Raw genomic sequence first — 19,596 nt, forward strand, 5'->3', positions numbered from 1 at the left:
CACCCTCCGCTTTGCACCCTGCCAGTTCACCCCTCAGAAGGCTCAGATCGGTTTTCACGGAGCCTGCAAGAAGGGTGGATTCGGTGCCAAAGAGGCGATATGGTAATGGCCAGCACGGCGACTTAGAAATACTGACACCATCCTCAGTGAAACATTCCCTGAGGACGCGTCTGCGTACAGTACATTGTAGAGCCCAATGTTAGTGATTTCAGTGTGATTCTTAGCACTTCTGCTGTCTCTCTTGATTGAGAATTGACTGAAAAATTTTTTCTTCACTTGTAATAAAAGTGTCACTTGTATAGATACACCTAGAGTTCAGCGAGCAGAAAAGACTTGCCTTTGTGTAAAATTATTAGTTCAGGGGAAACTACAGAGGCAGGAACCGCAGATACGGAATGTAGGGGGGAGGCAGAGTTGTCTAAATATCCTCTCTCTACCTTCAGATGCGGTATATATTCCATCGATTCCGCCTGCCTGAAGGCCTCCCAAGGCCTCCTGTTGCCCCAGAGTGAACCAGCTTCCTCCTGCTGGTGCAGGGCTGTTATCCTTAGGGTCATCCCTCACCATTCCCTTCCCTGCTTTCCTGTGTTGGATCATGTCTTTTTTTGTTCAAAATCTTCCCTCTTTCTGGATGTTTTCTGGGGCAGTTTATGGAACAGCATTCTGAGAAGTGTTGCATGGGAAGATCATTTGTTTTGAGACTTTGTATAGATGAAAATATCTATTCAGTCCTGATATTTGGTCGGCATTTTGACCAGTTAAACTACTCTCCATTGCACACCTTTCAGAGTACATCAGCCGTCTTCCACTGGAGCTGGGCAGCCTTCCTCAGCAGGGCAGGGGAGTCGTTACCTACGTGGAGCAAGCATCTGGGAACTCACCTGTTTGCTAAGACTCTGTCCATCTGTTGTTCTGCACTTAATTCGTCCTTCACCCTCCTTCCACGGCTGCCTCATCCTGCCGACTCCAAGCCTTTGGGCAGGTTCCTAAGTGTGGCTTAAGTGTGTCTTCACGTCCCTCGCTGCTAAATTAGGAGCATCTTTTAGACCTTGGGTAAAGGACCTGTTCTTAAATAAGACCCAGAAAGCACTGACTGTGAAAAATTATTCTTCAACTTGTTCATCACCGTAGGGAAAAAAAAAAAGTATCAAGTCTGCCAAGGTTTACTAAGAGTTTACTAAAGAAGGCCTGCACCTCATTATGAGAAGGGCAGTGAACTCAATTAAAAATGACACTTGAACGTGTATTTCATGAAAGAGGAGCCACATGTGGCCACGGACCTGTGAAGAGATGTTCAGCACCTGGGTAGTGAGGGAAGACGGGTCACAACCACACCAGAGACCACACTTCACTCATCGACGGGCAGGAGTAGGAAGTGGGACAGAGACGAGTGTCGTAGAATTTGCGGGTCCGCACAGTCCCCTTACCCACACCAGATGAGGCCGAAAACTGCTCCAGCTACTGGGCAGAATAAATTGAGTATTAGCTCATACTTTGGAAAAGAATTTAGCTTAATTCTACCCCCAGGGATAAACCCAAGAGAAATTCTTCAGCGTATTACAAAAGGAGACATGCAGAAGAATGCCTCGCAGTACTGTTCACAGTACGCCAAACCCGGAGCCACAGCCCAGGGGCCCATCCACTGGAAAGGGGGCTATTATACAGCCAAAAAAAAGTGTGATACTCAGCAAGATGAATGACTCAGCAATATAATAGTAAATGAAAACGGCCCCAGAAGATTACAGACAGCATGAAACACTTTTATAAAATCGAAAACTTTAAACGGAAAACTTGAATACAGGATTTGGTTTAATAGTTACTTCAGATGAGGAAGGAGGGGAATGAACCGATGGGGAGGATGATTTGGTTAGAAGCAGGTTATTGTTGAGCTCCTAGCTTTTGTTTTGTGTGGTGGATGTGTGGGGTCCTTGTTACATCATTGAAAATAGCTGGATAATTAAATAGGGAAAAATAAGCCTAAAGGGCCTGGGTTCCCCAGGTGAAATAGAGACCCTTACTCACACGCCCTCAGTGCTTTGGTTGTCTGTTTCACTTGTCTTTTAAGAGGAAGCACTGAACCCTTGAACAAGTACTTTGCAGTTGAAAGTCATAGAACATATGTTGCTCCAAAGTTAATAAGCCAAACGTTCTAGATGGGATTCATATATCGATAAGTATCATATACTTTGTAGAGTATTTAGTGCATAAATATTTCTAGCTATTTCTGTTCTTTCATAGAAATTTTACATTTTTTTCCCTTTCTTAGGACAAAGTTAAACTATAATCCTCCAAAAGATGATGGATCAACCTATAAGATTGAACTTGAAGGGATATCGGTAATGGTTATGAGAGAGATCCTGGATTACATCTTCAGTGGGCAGGTATGCTGAGACCCAGAGGAAGGAGGACTGAGTAGACCCTCAGGCTCAGGGTGAGGCCGAGCAGCCCCGTCCCCTCCATCTTCCGTCACTGCGGGCTTGACTTGCATCTCCTGCCACACGCGGCACCCGAGCGCTTTCTTCCGGGGTCTGCCCTTGAAAGCAGGCTGATTTACCCAGATCCAGGCTTTGTTTCTCCCGTCCTGAGCACCACCGTCCAGTCTGAGACGTGTACATGTGGGATGCCCCCTCACTGCTGGTGTTTAAACCTCCATTCCAGTCTTGCCCTGAACCCACACCCTCAGGGAACTCGTTCTGTCTCCATGGCATGGACCCGGGAGCCTCAGTGGGCGGTGGGGATTATTCTCTAGAGGTAAAGACTTCAAGACTCAGGTGACGGGCGCCTGCGTTGTTCTCAGTGCCTCGGTCCTGTCCCCCTCATTCTTTCCTGCTCTGTCTGTACCCTTTACTCTCTGTACCCACTTACATTTCTGGGAATTTCATGAAACCCAAGGAAGGAAGTGGTCAGTGGCTAGGGATCCTTTACTTTTCTTTGCCCTCCTCTGTCCCCCCGTACCCCGCTATTCATGTGGTTTAAAGGGTAGCATGAAGACTTAACGATCTGGGTTTGAATTAGGAGGATGTTGATGTACTTTGTGCCTGGTTATGCGAGAGTGCGTTTTCTCTCTGCTCCTCTTGAGGGCGCGTGTCCTGCTCTCTCTCTCTCTCCTTCCTTCTCATTCTTCTGATTTTCCATCTGTAAAGGCTCTGTCTCCTGCATAAGTATTCTGAGTACACTCCTTACTTTTCTCTCAGCGTTCATTCTGTCCAGAATCACACTCGGTGACCATCATCCTCTTTGAAGCTTTCTGTTTCATTTCACAATGTTACCACTTTCTTGTTTCTCTAAACACTAGGTGGTGAGTGTGTGGAAGTAAGGTTATGTATATGATTATTTAAAATAAATGCACTCAAATCAGTTTGGGGACAGCCCTTAAAATACTGGCGATGCTCTGAGGCATCAAAAAACCAGACATAGGACCCAACTCTTAGCTAGCTTGTAAAATCAATTCAGCGACAGTTATGACAGGTTAGAAGCCAGTTAGAGCATATTCATGTTCAGGCTTGCATTTGAAACTTGGAGATCTTACTTACCTGTGGTGCCAAACATGTGCATCTCAAATCGTGGTAAAATGTTTCTTGCTGCACTTCGCTGTGAGATCCCTCCTCCACGTTTCCTTGTGGAGGATAAGCACCCATGCCGTAGGCGAGTGTGGGCCGTTTGTGATCATGGCAGTATTTTAGGGGCCTGTGTCTTTATGTTGCCTCGCCATGGCATAGAAAAACTGAAGGGGGTAGAGGAGGAAGCATCAATCAGACAATGAAGAAGATTAAGGAAAAGCAAATGTTCGCAGTGGAACTTTGGGGGGATTTATTCCAGAAGGTAGCTTTGAGAGCAAATGGTATCCTTCGCACCGAGTACGGTGCTTGGTGTCCCGAAGGCAGCGCCTCAGGCAGCGTGGCTCTCCCTCTCTTCAGGGGCACATGGTATCTTTCGAATACCGTGTGGAAAGAGGAGGGATCCTAATTTATTTGGAGGAAAGATTTTCATTAGTTGAAGAGCTCGCATTTATAGAAATCCCTTTCCGTTTACCGTAGAATTGCAGAACTTGCGACTTCCTGATAAGCATTTCAGTCATTTAAGGTTTTCCTCCGAGTTAAGCATGAGCACCGTGGACAGTTCACTCAGAAGGGCTGTGGTGGCTCATGTGGGTAAAGCGAGGGAAAAACTGGGAGAAGCTGACCAGCCACGCACGGTCTGTGTCGTCCCCAGGTACCTTGGGGCCCACTGTCTGCTCTTGAAAGCAAAGTTGAACCGAGTGAAATCTGCCAATCCTCAGTCGCCTTTGACCTGCAAAAGTGGAGCTCCCGTGGTTTGGCCTGCTAGATTAGTGGTGTGGGTTCTAGATGTACACGCCCAGATACAAACTGTCCGCGACGGTCCTTCCAGATCCGGCTGAACGAGGACACCATCCAGGACGTGGTGCAGGCGGCGGACCTGCTGCTGCTGACGGACCTCAAGGCGCTGTGCTGCGAGTTCCTGGAGGGCTGCATCGCCGCCGAGAACTGCATCGGCATCCGCGACTTCGCGCTGCACTACTGCCTGCACCACGTGCATTACCTGGCCACCGAGTACCTGGAGACCCACTTCCGGGACGTCAGCAGCACCGAGGAGTTCCTCGAGCTGAATCCGCAGAAGCTGAAGGAGGTGATCTCTCTCGAGAAGTTAAATGTCGGCAACGAAAAATATGTGTTTGAAGCGGTCATCCGATGGATAGCGCACGATACGGAAATAAGAAAGGTACCTTATAGCATGCTCTAACTTTGACATTCCACTTATTCGTATTTGTCTGTTCTTCACCCCAGTTTTACATGTTTTATCTTTCTCCTCCAACTTGAAAAACTTACAGAGTTGTGATCTAAACCATGACCTGTTATACATCTTCCCATAGGCTCTCTAAAGCAGTTGGTTGTTTTCAGATCCGTCTACGAGAGTGAGTGTAATTCATCATATAGCATTGAAAATATTAACACTTAAAAGTGACTTGACATCCTTCGAATGTTGTTTTTAATGGGAAATGTGTTAGAGGATATCAGGTTTGAGGTCATTATGGAGGGTGCTTTAGCCTTTACATCACAGGGCTTTGAATCTCATGTGTATGTCCTAGAGGCTAGCTCCAAAATAAATATATTGCATTACAGACAGGCTTTCAAAATGCATAAGTGCGTTTTTAATTGTTCTTAGTAATCCTTGATTTACATGTTAACGATCAGCTTGTAATTTTTTAATTCTGTAGGCCCGTAAGCTGTGTCCACTGGGAAACCGCACTCCTAGCCTCGGCTCAGGTGGCACAGTTAGTGTTGTTTTCCACGTTGGTGGTGGGGCAGCTTAGGAAAGAGGAGAGAAGAGTTTCCAACTTGACAGCACCACTGAAGCAGCTTCTCTGTGACCCTCTTCTTGCCTTAAAGTGATGAGGGTGTCAAAGGTGGAGTGGCTGCCGGGAAAGAAAAGGCAGTTCCTCATTCTTTGGTTAATCCCAGCTTGACGCTGTAAGGACTGCTGGCCTTTACTACTCAGGGTATAGACAAGCGGACCTTAAAATGACGGTTCCAAAGCCCAGAAAAACTAGTCGCCTTAACATATGTACAGTGCTGTAGTCATTTGGTTCAAATTTAATGATTGAGTATGAAAAGCATGTAATTTATATTATACATGTTAGATCATTTTTAGTAGTAATTCCTGAAGAAATGATTACACAGTTGTCACGATTTTTGTCTTTGGAACTTGAGCTTTTTCAGATTTTTCTTATAATTTTGATGTTGGTACATTTTCATTATCTAGTTGACATATTGTGTCAAGCTCTTTCTGTAACCAATATTTGTATAAATGGGGTATAACTCATAGCACATCCAAGTTAGTGAGATAAAGCAAATCATAGCGGGGTTCTTGTAGGTTTTCCTGTTGCCGTGGGAACCCTGTAGGGTGTAATGGAAGCTTCTTGAAACTTTGCAGTGACCCAGCAAAGTGATGCTGAAGTGATGCTATTTTAAGTTAAACTTTTGTTTATCGAGGCCAGAGGAAGTAGAAAGGAAAGGGGCCGCCTCACACATTCAGGCAGCACTGGCCCTTACTCCTTGCCTGTTGATCATCTGACTCATCAACACTTGTAGTTTGCTATGAGTCGGAAAATGTCCCTTCTAAATGCACACTCTCCCTTTCTCCTCCCCGTGCTTTCCACCCTACTCTGCAGGTCCACATGAAGGATGTCATGTCAGCGCTGTGGGTTTCAGGGTTGGACTCGAGCTACTTACGGGAGCAGATGCTCAATGAGCCGTTGGTCCGCGAGATCGTCAAGGAGTGCAGCAACATCCCCCTCAGCCAGCCACAGCAGGGGGAGGCCATGCTGGCCAGCTTCAAGCCCCGCGGCTACTCGGAGTGCATCGTGACCGTGGGTGGAGAGGAGAGAGTGTAAGCATGGCCGTGAGCTGTGGTCTAAGTAAGGGAAGAGAGATTTCCAGGTGCACAAGAACTCAGGACAGTTCTCAGTATCTAAAGCCTAAATAGCAATCGATCTTTTTTTTTTAATGTTTGAAACATTCTTGAGAGCAGTAAAACTCGCCGTGGTTTTTCTAAGCAGAATATAAACATATTAACTGCTAACTGATCATCTGCCTCCCCTTAGTTCGCGGAAGCCAACGGCAGCGATGCGATGTATGTGCCCCCTTTACGACCCCAATCGGCAGCTGTGGATCGAACTGGCCCCTCTAAGCATGCCCAGAATCAACCACGGGGTCCTCTCAGCAGGTACCGTGCCCTCATCTGCTTCACTTAAACACAAGATCAAGGGAGACGTGATTTCAGTGCTGTGCAGGATGACGCAGAACCCCTTAAAGATATTGCCTCTCTATGGGGACATGTTCAGCGTGGCTCTAGCTTTCAAGACTGTGGTAAGAAGAGTGTCTTCTGACCAGTCCTTACTGTTCCCAAGTCTTAAATATGTAGCTGTTTTTAAGGTGTCAGTAGCGGAGCATTTTTATTGGATGACTTAACTGCTGGGAGAGCAGAGCTGAGTGGCCCTTACCGCCCACTGGCCGGACGATCACATCTGAGATGCAGATCTCCTTGAGCCATGCTAGAGCCCCAGCTTGGAGAGCCCGCAGGGTAGGGTCACAGCGTGTAACACACACCCAAAGTAAGAGTGTCGTGTAAGAGCAGGCATTTCATAGGAGACTTGAGAAAATATTACCTAAATTAGTTCTGGCTTGAAGTTACTTTACTACAGAAAGTATGTTTTAGTTTGGAGCCTTATTGGAAGTTCTCACTACCTTGCTGGCTTCATCCCGCAGGTGCCGTTTCACTTCGTTCCAACTATTGTCCGCAGTCTTCCTGGAACTCTTCTTTCGTAGTCTCTGTTTGCCCACTAACATTACGTTAACATTTTTAAGCTCTTCCACACTGTACTGTACTGTAGGCATGGCTAAAGCTGTGGACTGAAAATGAAACTGTAGGTTCCACGATTATCGATGTTTTCATCAACGGTAGTCAGCTGAATGGAGTGGTGTAGGCAACAGAATGTGGGTCTGATTTCTTGTTCTTTTTCTCAGACTTACCTTCCTTAAATTTTCCCCCCATAATGTGTATAGTTGTTCATAATTTTCGCACATGCACACCTACCACAAAGGTTCCTGTATCACTAACTTTCAGGTTTCCTAGAGGGGTGGTTGTTTCAGAAACTTGAAGCAGTGAGGAGAGGAATTGTTTCCAATCATGTTGACCAAAGTTGTGAAATGATTGAGTAGTTCCTATGTGTCCAGCCTATTCCATGTTTCTTCTTTTCCTGCCTTTTTTTCAAAAAAACTTGACCGACTTTTTTTGTCATTCAGTTTTTTCCCTCTCTACCAGATTAGAGGTTATATTCTATGTCTCTGTCCCTTTGAAAGTTACATCAGCATCCTCATCCTGTATTGTTAACAAAATCTAGAGTTCATCAGTACATTTATACTCTATTTTTCATGTTCCACAGTTTTACAGTATTAAAATACGTGGTTAGTTACAAATAAATATTTACATGTATATGTGTTTTGTTAATGTATGTTATATACACACCTATAGGTAGTATTCATTTAAATTTACCCACATATTTACCAACTTCTTTGTTTTTTCCCTCTTACTCCTCAAACTTGCCATCTGGGATCATTTTCCTTCTCTCTGAAGTTCATCCTTCTGAACTTAACATGGGTCTAATGACGGCAAAGTCTAAGATTTGTCTAAAGATGTCATTATTTTGCCTTCATCCTTAAAGGATGTTTTTACTGGGTATAGAATTTTAGGTTGGCCTCTATTATTGTTCAGCACACTGAAGATATTTTTCTTCTGACCTCTGTTATTCCTAGTTGTTAAGTCAGTTGTCAGATATAAAACTCTGTCTTTTCTCTGGACTGTATTTAAGTTTTCTTTTTTTTTTTTTTTTCTTTTTTCCCTGTCATTTCAGTATTAGGTGAACATTTTATTTAAAATTTTACCATATTTGGGGATTGTTGGGCATCTTGACTCTGAAGGTTGGCCTTTCATCAAATCTGGAAAATTTTTATTTATGTCTTCAAATGTTGTCCTTGCTTATTCTCCTCTGTCCCTCTGCTTTTGGAAGTCAGATTAAGCATGGCTAGACCTTCTTACTCCATCCCCTGCCTTCTGCCTTCTTTTTGTTTTCTTTGGGATGAATCTGCCATTGAACCCATCCATTGAATATTTTATTCAATCTATTTCATCTTTTTTTTCCCTCTAGAATTTTCTTTTTTTCAAACCTGCTATGTCCATCCCTTCGTATAGAGCTATCTTTAAATAACATAGTGAGCATTTTTGTTTTATCATCTCTTTTATTACTCTAATATTTGAAATTTGCAGTCTTTTTCTAGATTACTTCCTATTGTCTGTTTCTACTGCTTCATCTTCATAGAGTCTAGTTCCTTTGTATACCTGAGTATCTTGGCTGGGTGCTGATCATTTTATTAAAAATTATTTGTAGGAAAACTTTAATGATTTAAAATCTTAGAATATTAGATTCTAAAACTTAGATAAAGGTACTGTCTTACATAGAAGTTTTGCATTTGTTTCTGCCAGTTGCCTAAAAACACTAATTTGTAATTACTGTAAATCAAATTCAAATTTTGAGATTTCCTAGATAAGCAAGGATATTTAAATTTGGCTTCTCATTCTGGTTGGCCTTCCTCCTGAGGGTTAGAACTTCAAAGAAGCTTTCCTGCCAGAAACCACACTCTCTGTGGGCCTGGGATTTAGATTTCTGTTTTCTTCATGCCCTCAAAGCCATTAAGAGAAAGCTTGCGTTTTTCCCACATTGCTAATACCCTCAGAGCAAAATGGTTTCCATGCATGGTAACCTCTCCAGCCTACATTTCCCTTCAGTTTTACCAGTGTCCCTTTGGCTGTTTCTTCTTTAAGAAAACTATTTTATTTTAAAATATGGGCTGGGGAATGGAACAGACAAACTGAAATAACTTAAGAGTCATTTGATGACTGGATGGGTGGTGTCAGTTTCCCTTTTAAGCCATAGAGAAGTGGGAATCTGCTTAGAGATTCTGAGTGAAGTGAAATGGTCAGAGTGACTGACAGATTAACTGTGTCATCAAGGATTGAGTGAAGTGTGACAAACATCTCGAATCCCTTGTCATCAAAAAGGTGCCTCCACGTACTCTCTCTGCCCTCACGGCATTTGCATTTGCTTGGGAATGGGTATTGAAAACTTACGCTTCAACTTTCTTGTGTGTCTCCTTTGATTTTTTCAGAAGGGTTTTTGTTTGTATTTGGAGGCCAAGATGAAAACAAGCAGACCCTGAGCTCAGGAGAAAAGTATGACCCAGATGCAAATATGTGGACCGCTTTGCCACCAATGAACGAGGTAAATAAAGCGTTGCTTTTTTTGTTTGATGTTTCTTTTTACCCCCATTAGCACTTTCGTTTGCTTCTGCCTTTGAGTGAAATGACAGAGACAGCGGCCCCACCAAGACCCCTGCCTGGCATGCCTGTGCCCTCCACCCCACCTCCTGGGAACACACTTGCTTCAGTCTTTTGCCAGGTGCCCGCGGGGCACGCTGCCCGCCTCCTTCTTAGCAAGGCCTCCCCCCGGCCCTGAGCTCCCTTTTTGCCTCCCTTGCTTTCTTTCTCTTCATACCACATCGCCCCTCCTCACACACTAGGCCTTTCTAAATTGTTCGCTCAGACTTTTGGATGGCAGGGCTTCTGTCTGCGTGGTCAGTGCTGTGAGTGGGTGAGTGTCACACTGCGGGCAGCCTTCGTGCAGGCCCGTACGCACCACCCCACCACGACCACGGGCAGGCCAGTTGCTGGGGCTCTTACACAATTTCACACGTCAGCTGGGAGCCACTGCTACCCATGCTGAACAAAAATCATTTTATGGAACCAGGCGGTAATCGTTCTTTTTCTTGTCATGAGCTGACTTGAGCGAAAGGTAAGGATTTTACCTGTGAATCCACCTCGTGTGAAATCCCTTGTTCCGGGAAATTCCTGGACTTGGGTTCTCTGTCTCTTGTGATAGAAGAGTGAGCTTCTGGGGAAAGCAGAACTGTTTGAGAGACACAGTTCTGAGTCTTGTATTTCTTTGCAGGAATGTAATGAAAACCTGTCATTTGTATTAAATATATGATTATCAGCTTTCAGTATGAGAGTTGGCCTTTTGTCTACAAAGCTCTTTCATGTTTTTTCAGGCAAGACATAATTTTGGAATTGTGGAGATAGATGGCATGCTGTACGTTCTAGGAGGAGAAGATGGAGAAAAAGAGCTAATTTCCATGGAATGTTACGATATTTATTCTAAAACCTGGACAAAGCAACCTGATCTGACCATGGTTAGAAAGGTGAGAGCCACCTCGTGATGAGACTCACACACGGGCTTTGAAAGGTACTGTGTCTTCATTCCCACGGTGCCTTTTGACACGATTGATAGTGTTAAAGCGCTAACAGTACGCAAGTCTGCCTTTGCTGGTAGCTTCTTGCCTTCACCATTGCCAGGCACATGCCAAGCTGGGGAGCTGTGTAGAGAGTTCACGGGGGCGCTGGGCTCTGGGCAGCGCTCTTGTGCCTGCGGCCCACACCTGCTCCGTGACGGCACTAACCTAGGCAGGAACCAGATCTCCCAAACCTGTTTTCTTAATCGTCATGCACACTTGGGCGGAAGCATTAATCCATTGATCCAGAGGTAAAGAACTGCCATTGGTTCTGAGAAGAATGAAAACTAAGGGCTCTCCATTACCTGTTCAGGACTTGGTCTGTATTTCCGTTCCCTGGTGGAGACGGGCATTTCATCATCAGGCCAGAGCCTTTTTAGTGCCCTGGGTATTTCACACCTAGGTACTGGGACTCACTGGTAATATGATCACTCACTGTGTGTGCCCTTCCAAGTGACTTAATTTGGGGCAAGAGTTGAGTGACATCTTGCTCTGTGGACTCGGCATCTTGGACTCTTCAAATAGTGGTGAAAGAAGAGAGCTTGGAAAGCTCCTTTAAAAGCAAGGCTGTGTGCTTATCTCGCTTAGTGGAGCAGTGTCAGGTGGAGCTGATCCTTCCCTGAGGACAGTATATGTATTACCCATGCTTGTCCCATTTTTGAAAGCCAGCCTCCGTCAGACCCTTTTCCAAAATCTCTCAGGGTTCCAGCCAAGCTGGTGTTGACTCAGCCAACTTTTAATGATAAACGTCGCCTCCCCCACTGTTGCTTCCTCCTTCCAGATTGGCTGCTATGCAGCTATGAAGAAGAAAATCTATGCCATGGGCGGAGGATCCTACGGGAAGCTCTTCGAGTCTGTGGAGTGCTATGACCCCCGGACCCAGCAGTGGACCGCCATCTGTCCCCTGAAAGAGAGGAGGTGAGAGAGCGGGGCGGGCTGGAGAGCCCCCTTTGCCCGGCTCTCGCTTCTCCCTGCTTCTAAACGGACCTTTTATTTGACTTGCCATTTGGTTCATATAACGCTAGATGAATAATCCACACCCTGAAAAAGGAAGACTCATGTATTTGTGAAACACTGAATGTCACAGAGCTAAGACAAGCAAAAGAGGAATTAGGGAGTCGAGTCCTGAGATACATCGATGAACCCAGTGCTCAGTGTGTGTGCGTGGTGTGCCTTTCAGGTTTGGCGCGGTGGCCTGTGGAGTTGCCATGGAACTGTACGTGTTCGGGGGTGTCAGAAGTCGCGAGGACATCCAGGGGGGCGAGATGGTGACTTGCAAGTCGGAGTTCTACCACGATGAGTTTAAAAGGTACATGTGGACGGCTTCGTGTGGCTTCTGCAGCTCTCTCTCTGTGCTTTCAAAGGCATGTCTTAGCTTCATTTAGTTTTGCTTTCAAATTGTTCCACTGAACTTACCTATTTATGTCTAATGCATACCGGATGTTTATTTAGTGACTTCAGAAGTCTTGGTAACTCATAGGAAAGCCAGAGAAAAATGTTTCTCAAGTGCAGAGCAGACCTTGATGCTTTTGATAGCTTTTAGGAGAAAGTTTAAACTCCTTAATTTAGCAGATACGGCCTTTTGTGATATGACCTATGTGTACTCTTTCTGCTACGGTTCAACCCAGGTGCTTCACCTGAGTCCCACTGGGTGGTGTCTTCCCTCCAAAGCATGGTATCATTGGCTCAGCTCTGTGCTTTCATACTTTTCCTTTTGCCTAAAACTTCCCTTCTCACACTTATCCAGTTAATTTGGCTTCTTCAAAACTCAGCTTAATGATCACCGCCAAGAGAAGGCCTTCTCATGTCTCCCGATCTGAGTTGGACTCCTCAGTCTGTGGTCCCATGCCTGTCTCTTGGATTGTGACTGTGAACTGAAGCTCCTTCGGGGCGAGTTCCAGCTCAGCTTTGGGTCCTAGCTTCTGGCCTCACCCTGGCTTGTATCAGACACTCAATAAACGTGGTATTGGAGATTCTTGAATCATCTGATGGGCTGCCATACATGTGAGGTGGAGTTGCAGCATCGGTCCAATCCCCCTCACTTTGCTCCTCTCACCTGTTTTATTATAACCACCCAACAGCGTTTTTCTTGCAGTAATATGTTCACATCCTACAGGGAAATTGCTGTGCTCAAGTTAATCTTGTGATAGCATTTCGATCGTGTTGCCAGAAGGGGGTGCCAGAATATAATGTTTAATTTCACAGTATTTTAGGGTAAACAATGCACAGGTGCCAAGATTTTAGAAATATGTATGTTGTCTATTAATGTATTTTAATTTTATGGTGTTTGCATAGCCTATTTTTTTTTTCCCCTTCAGTTACTGGGGGCAGACAATCTTAGGAAAATTCACTAGACAAAGTGTGAGAGCAATTTGAGAATGCTTGCTACTATGGTTGGGACAGGGGAAGAATTTCAAAGACTTTTCTACACCTCTCTTCCATAATGTGTTACTGTGAGGGCTGACTGTTCACACTACAAAGTAGTATATGAATTTCCTTCCCAAATGAATCTCAAAACAGTTGCCGAAGTTCATTAACAAGCAGGGGTCAGTACACTTGGTTTCTGATAAAATATTGATATAAGCCTTACTCATAATGACTGAACTACTGTTTGGACAGTGTGAGCTAGAGAGCTGTATCTCACTTGCTGGAATAATCAGGGTTGCTTATGGTTTTACCATTTCCTGTTCTGTTTTGATTGTAGAGGACTTGAAGATGGCTGTGAAGTTTTCAATCTCCCTTGATATGCTATCATCATTAGAACCTTTAGATTTCTCTCAGGTTGTCTCCTGTTTATGGAATATTAAGTAATAAGAGTATTGGGCTTCCCAGATGGCTCAGATGGTAAAGTGTCTGCCAGCAATGTGGGGCACATGGGTTCGATCCCTGGGTCAGGAAGATCCCCTGGAGAAGGAAATGGCAACCCACTCCAGTACTCTTGCCTGGAAAATTCCATGGATGGAGGGGCCTGGGTAGGCTCCAGTCCATGGGGTCGCAAAGAGTTGGACATGATTGAGTGACTTCACTTTCACTTTTCACTTTCAATAAGAGTATTACTTGCTTTCGTTCATAATTGTTAAACATGACTGTTACTTTCTTCGTTGCTATTTAAAGTACTTCCCAATAAAATTCACTTCTCTAGTTTGCTTATATTCAAGTTCTCCAGTGTTTGTTCACAAATAGAATGAAGAAAGCTTGATTTCTGTTGTCAGTATATAGGACTCTTGTCTAGATAAAGCTAAACATAAACACACGATACTAAGTGCCATATATTACCTCACTTAACACATTTAATCTTCAAAACAGCCCTCTGAGATACAGGTACTCTTTCATTCCTGTCTTGCATATGAGGAAATCAAAACACAGAGAAGTTGAGTCATGTGCCCCAAAACACACAGACAGCATGTGGCAGAGCTGGCATTTGAACTCGGGCGTCCTGGCCTCAGAGACCACCAGTTCAAATACCACACAATAGTGCCTTCAAAACTTAGTCTTTCCCATGAAAACCTATAGAAGGGGGAAAACATCTGTGAGTAGTTTCTCTCTTTAAAGCTCAGATGTTTCCAAGTGTGTGGTATTTGCATACTTTGGAAGCTGCTGCCAAATGAACAACCTGCCTTAGATTGAAGACTATTTATTGTTTTTAAGTAATCTCTTGTCTTTCCTGTCTTTGTTCCCTATTTTTAGGTTAAAAGTTTCCTGGAAAAATGCCACATCTTACTATTTTCTGTGTTTCTGACTAAAAGCAAAACTGTTTGAAGGAAAGCAAAAATTTTTTTAAAAATTGCCTTTATTTATACCAAGTCACAGTTACAACTTCATATATCCAGAAAGACGAGTGTGTCTCTTTCTGCTCTTTGCACTCCTGCTTCTAGTACTGTACTAGACTAGTACTGTCATCCTCCCAGTGGTCTATATGTCTTTTAAAGTCATCTTTGATTCTCTCTTATGCTTCACATCTCATGAGTTGCCAAATCGTATTTTTTTTTAAACTCTATAGTGTTTTTTGCACATACCCACCTTTATTTCTCTGCCACAGCTCCAGCGAGTTCCCTGTCATGCGTGCGGTGTCCTTAGCCTTCTAACCAGTCTCTCAGATACATTTCACCTACTTGTGCTTCTGAAAGATGCATCTGCCTTTGGTCATTTCATTCAGATGGAGATTATTCCTAGTTACCCCCTGCTTGCCAAGTAAAGACATGAGGATTTAGCCGCCTCCTCGGGGCCCTCTGTGATCTGAGGTTGAGAAAAACGTCCGCCTTTCCACTTCTTCCTTTGCCGTGCTCTGGAGTGCCGCTCGCTTCTTACAGCCATCCGTGTCTTGTTGCCTCTGAGCATTTGCTCAGCCCACGTGCCCTCCCCTTCTCCTTTTTAATAGATAAATCAGTTAACTCTTCTCTGAAGTCAAGACCTGTCAGCTTCATCTTTTGATGAACATGTACTTGGATAGACATCTCTGACCACTGGCCACATCCGCATATGGTTCTCTGACCTGCGGATCAGGGACCATTACGGGAGCAAGGGTTCAGTGGAAGTCACCAGAACGTTCCTCCCCTGCCAAGGTAGAGAACCAGGGGCAGCACTGCATCCTGAGGAACATGCAGACCTCAGTGCCACCATCAAAGACTCGCAAGTACAGGGGTGGTGCCCCACACATCCCCACTTGATTCACTTAGGATAAGTAGAAAAGTCAGCTGCAGTGTGGAAAATAGCTGTCAGCGTTCCATAAACTTAACAGGTGGTTAGGTGGTCACCGACCTAATGATTAACTAGTAAGAGTTAACTGGAGGAGTTAACTGCTAACCTGTGAGAGGAGACTCCGATGAAAGCAGAAATAGTCAAGAAACTAGTGCAGCTGCAGCCTTTAGGACCGAGGGAAAGAGTCCCAGGAAGGAACAAACTTGGAAGTTTGCTCCCGACCCTGCAGGGCTGGGATTCACCTCTGTAGAGCAGGGGTGTTGTGGCCCAGGATACAGCAGAGCCCTCGGGCGCCGGGGCCAGAGCTGGTGTGCAGGAAGCTGCTTGCTGGCCAGCAGAGCACCTCCCCGCAGGTGAGCACCTGCACGCTGGAGACAGCAGAGCAGACCACCGATACCAGGGAAGAAGCCCTTTCCTCTCCCAGCCTTGCAGTCCCTCCAGCGCCCTCTGTTGACAAAGTTTAGCATTGTACTTACCTTCTCAAAGAGCCTGCTGCACATCAGAGTTCATTTTCTCCATTGTGTGATCTGTTTCATTGGTTTCTCCTGTCTTATTTCCTTCCTTTTACTTACTCTGGGTTTATTTTGTTTTTCCTTTTCTACCTTCTTCAGGTAGCATATTAGATTTTTAAAATTTCTCTGCCACAGTCCCCTATCTTTCCATCATAAGCCTATTTTCCTTTTTCACTTACTGAGCATCGTTGTGCTAGCTGTGTCCATATCCCTGCCTGGTAGATAATCCCATCATCTGAGTCATCAGAGTTGGCGTCTGTTAATTGTTTAGTCCCCCGAGAAGGGGCTCTCATTTATCTGGCTCTTTTGCTGTCTGGATTACGTCTGGGCTTTGTGAGCAGGACACTATTGAGGACCTGAGGTATCTTCTGGCACTCCAGAGAGGTGCTCCCAGCGTTCTGTAGCCAGTGGGCGTGCTCAGACTTGCTGAGCCTCAGGTGCAAGCATTCATGGGTCCACTGCCTGTAAGACACGAGGTCAGTGATGGCCCGATTTCACTTTGCAGGGATAGCTCTTAGTTTTTCCCTTTCCCTATTTATTAGAAGCAGCTCAGAGGCAGGGGCCAAGCTGTATTCCCAGTCCCACAAACTGCTTGATACCAATTAGCTTTCAGATATTAGAGGAATCGGATCTTCGCTTTATAGCAGCTTGGCCTCTGAGTTGTTCCATGATCTTGGACAACATTCTGCTTCTACATTTCTTGGGATTCAAAATAGGGAATGTACCACTGTAACAGTCTGGGGAGAATGTGCATTGGGAAAAAAGAAAGCGCTGCTCTTAGTGAAATAATTGTATGTGCTCCGGTAGTGAGTGGAGGCCTGGACACTGGTGGTGCTAAAGGGCTTACATACATTTCCTCTAACTGAGGTCTGCTCTGACCTGGCTATGCTTTTAGCTATGAAAGGGAATTGGTCAAATTTACTTAAGTGAACATTATTATATAGCAGAGTCTAGTTTGTTTTGTTTTAAAGCAAAAAAACCACCAAAAACCTTTTATTTGGGAATAATTTTAGACCTGTAGGAAAGTAGCAAAAATAGAGTTCCCATAAGCCGTTCACCCAGCTTCTCCTACTGTTAACATCTTACATGCTGTAGTATTCACTTTGGTACAGTATTAAGTAAACTACAGACTTTATTCGACTTTATTTCACCAGTTCATCCACTAATACCTTTTACCCAAACTGCAGCTGACTTTTCTGCTTACTCTAAGTGAATTAAGTGGGGATGCGTGGGGCACCACCCTTGTACTGGGGAGTCTTTGAAGGTTATCGGATGGTTTTTTACGAGGATGTCTCTCCACCTGGGTTTGTCTGATGATGCCTTGTGACGAGGCTGAGGTTGTGCGTTTGAGGTGGGGGTCCCTCATCAGTGCTTCTGGGCCCTTCTCTGCCTGGTGTCGGGGGAGAGACACTTTGTCCCATTACTGGTGATGCTAATCTTGATGACATGGTTAAGGTGCCATCTGTGGGGTTTCCCCCACTGTAAAGTCACTGCTTCTCCCTTTGTAATTCATGAATATCTTGGAACAGATAATTTGAGAATATGCGAATATACTGTTTCTCCTTAAATTTTCACCACTAATGGAGTGTCCTCGATGGGCTGGCCTCACGGAAGTTAGAGCCATGGTGTTTGCCTCCTGGGGATTTTTCTGCTTCCCTCATTCCTTCTCCCTATGTCAGCTGGAGTTCTGTAAAGAACAGCTGTCCCTTCTCCCTATTTTTTTTTAATGGATTCGGCCGTTTATTTATATCAGTATGGACTCACGGATATTCATCTTACTCTCTGAGTTACCCGGCCAGGACTGTTGTTTACTGCGTTGCTCCAGCTGGTCCAGCTGTGGCCGTCAGGAGCTGCATGTTGGCTCTGTGTCCTCTGACACACCTCATCCTTTCTGCAGCGCTTCCTCCGTGGCAGCACAAGATGGTCCAGGCTCATCTTGTGTTTTCTGTCTCAGCTGTGGAATCAGACACTTCTTCATGGAGCCCTGGCTCCTTTTCATGGTTATTGAATTGATTTTCAACAGAAGAGCCAAGGCAATTCAGCGGGGAAAGAAATGTATTTTTAGCAAATGATGCTGGAAAAACTAGCTATCTATATGCCTAGATATAGGGATAAAAAGGACTTGACTCTTATACCTTACACTATATACCAAAGATAACTTGAAATGTATTATCATAAGACCTAAATGTTAACACTAGAACAATAAAATTTCCAGAAATTTTAATTTAAAAAACTTTTCAACTTTGGAATAGGCAAATATTTTCTAGAAGGACATAGAAAGTGTGAACTATAAAAAGAAAAAAAAATGATAAACTGGAATTCACCAAAATTAAAAAACCGCTGTTCTCAAAAGCCCCCATTAAGGTAATGAAAAGACAGTCTACATGCTGGGGAAAAGAATCTGTGATACACATATCCAAAAAAGGACTTGTAACTGTAAAATAAAAAAGAATCTTAAAATTCAGTAAGACAGAAAACCCAGTTTGAAAAATGAACAGATCTTTGAGCAGACATTTCACCAAAGTAGATACACAAAGTGTCCAGTAAGCACACACAGAGATGCTCAGCATCATTAAAGTAAAAAAAAGACCAACAGTACCAAGAGCTGGCAGAAATGCCCAGCAGCTGGAATTTTCACACGTTGCTCATTGACATGCAAAAGGACACAACACCCTGGAAAACAGTGCGCCTTTTCTTATCAAAGGAAATACACCTTTAACCGTATAAACAAGCAACTCCATAGCATAAGCACACAAAAGAGCTTTGCCCTCTAATGTTCAAAATAGCCAGACACTGGATAGTTAGTTAATCCCACAGTCCTGTCGGACTTGAGATTCCATGGACTGCAGCCTGTCCTGCTCCTCTGTCCATGGAATTTTCCAGGCAAGAATACTGGAGTGGGTTGCCATTTCCTTCTCCAGGCGATCTTCCCAACCCAGGGATCAAACCCAGGTCTCCCACATTGCCGGTAGACGCTTTACCAGCTGAACCACAAGGGAAGGCTGACACTAGAGGCTGCCCCAGTGCTGCACCAGTGTAGGGCAGTCCTACTTAAAATAACAAGAAATGAGATAATGAAGCCACAGCATGGGTGATCTCAGGAACACTGTGCTGAGGGACGGGAGCACACTGAACAGTGCAGTCTCTGATTCAGTCCACGCCACCTTCCGGAACAGACAGGCTTCAATCTTCAGTGACAGGAGGGAGATGAGCGTTTCCCCAAGAGGGGGTGTGGGGGTCGTGCCTCCTCCTGTTGGCGGCCCCGAGTTTTGTCATCTCAGCCGGCCCGGATGTCACGGGCCATCTTCTTAGCCTCCTTCATCCTGTCCCTCTGTTTTCAGGTGGATCTATCTTAATGACCAGAATCTGTGCATCCCGGCCAGTTCCTCTTTCGTGTACGGAGCCGTCCCCATAGGCGCCAGTATCTACGTCATCGGAGATCTCGATACAGGTCAGCATGTTAA

At 44.7% G+C, this 19,596-nt stretch overlaps 1 protein-coding gene across 3 annotated transcripts in view; it reads left to right on the top strand.

Annotated features, from left to right (window-relative positions):
- Positions 1-19,596, top strand: part of GAN (gigaxonin) — a 52,268-nt gene that overhangs the window by 23,887 nt on the left and 8,785 nt on the right. For all 3 annotated transcript variants that reach the window (XR_011561415.1, XR_011561414.1, XM_019979870.2), the window contains exons 2-10: positions 2,267-2,381; positions 4,390-4,740; positions 6,191-6,408; positions 6,623-6,744; positions 9,744-9,856; positions 10,683-10,832; positions 11,704-11,840; positions 12,103-12,231; positions 19,474-19,583. Coding sequence is in view for 1 of the 3 variants with exons in the window: in XM_019979870.2 (XP_019835429.2) it covers positions 2,267-2,381; positions 4,390-4,740; positions 6,191-6,408; positions 6,623-6,744; positions 9,744-9,856; positions 10,683-10,832; positions 11,704-11,840; positions 12,103-12,231; positions 19,474-19,583 (1,445 nt within the window). In the remaining 2 variants the exon portion in view is untranslated. The remainder of the gene's footprint in view (positions 1-2,266; positions 2,382-4,389; positions 4,741-6,190; positions 6,409-6,622; positions 6,745-9,743; positions 9,857-10,682; positions 10,833-11,703; positions 11,841-12,102; positions 12,232-19,473; positions 19,584-19,596) is intronic.

This window comes from Bos indicus, chromosome 18, assembly GCF_029378745.1.
Source record: "Bos indicus isolate NIAB-ARS_2022 breed Sahiwal x Tharparkar chromosome 18, NIAB-ARS_B.indTharparkar_mat_pri_1.0, whole genome shotgun sequence".
NCBI classification, from domain to species: domain Eukaryota; kingdom Metazoa; phylum Chordata; class Mammalia; order Artiodactyla; family Bovidae; genus Bos; species Bos indicus.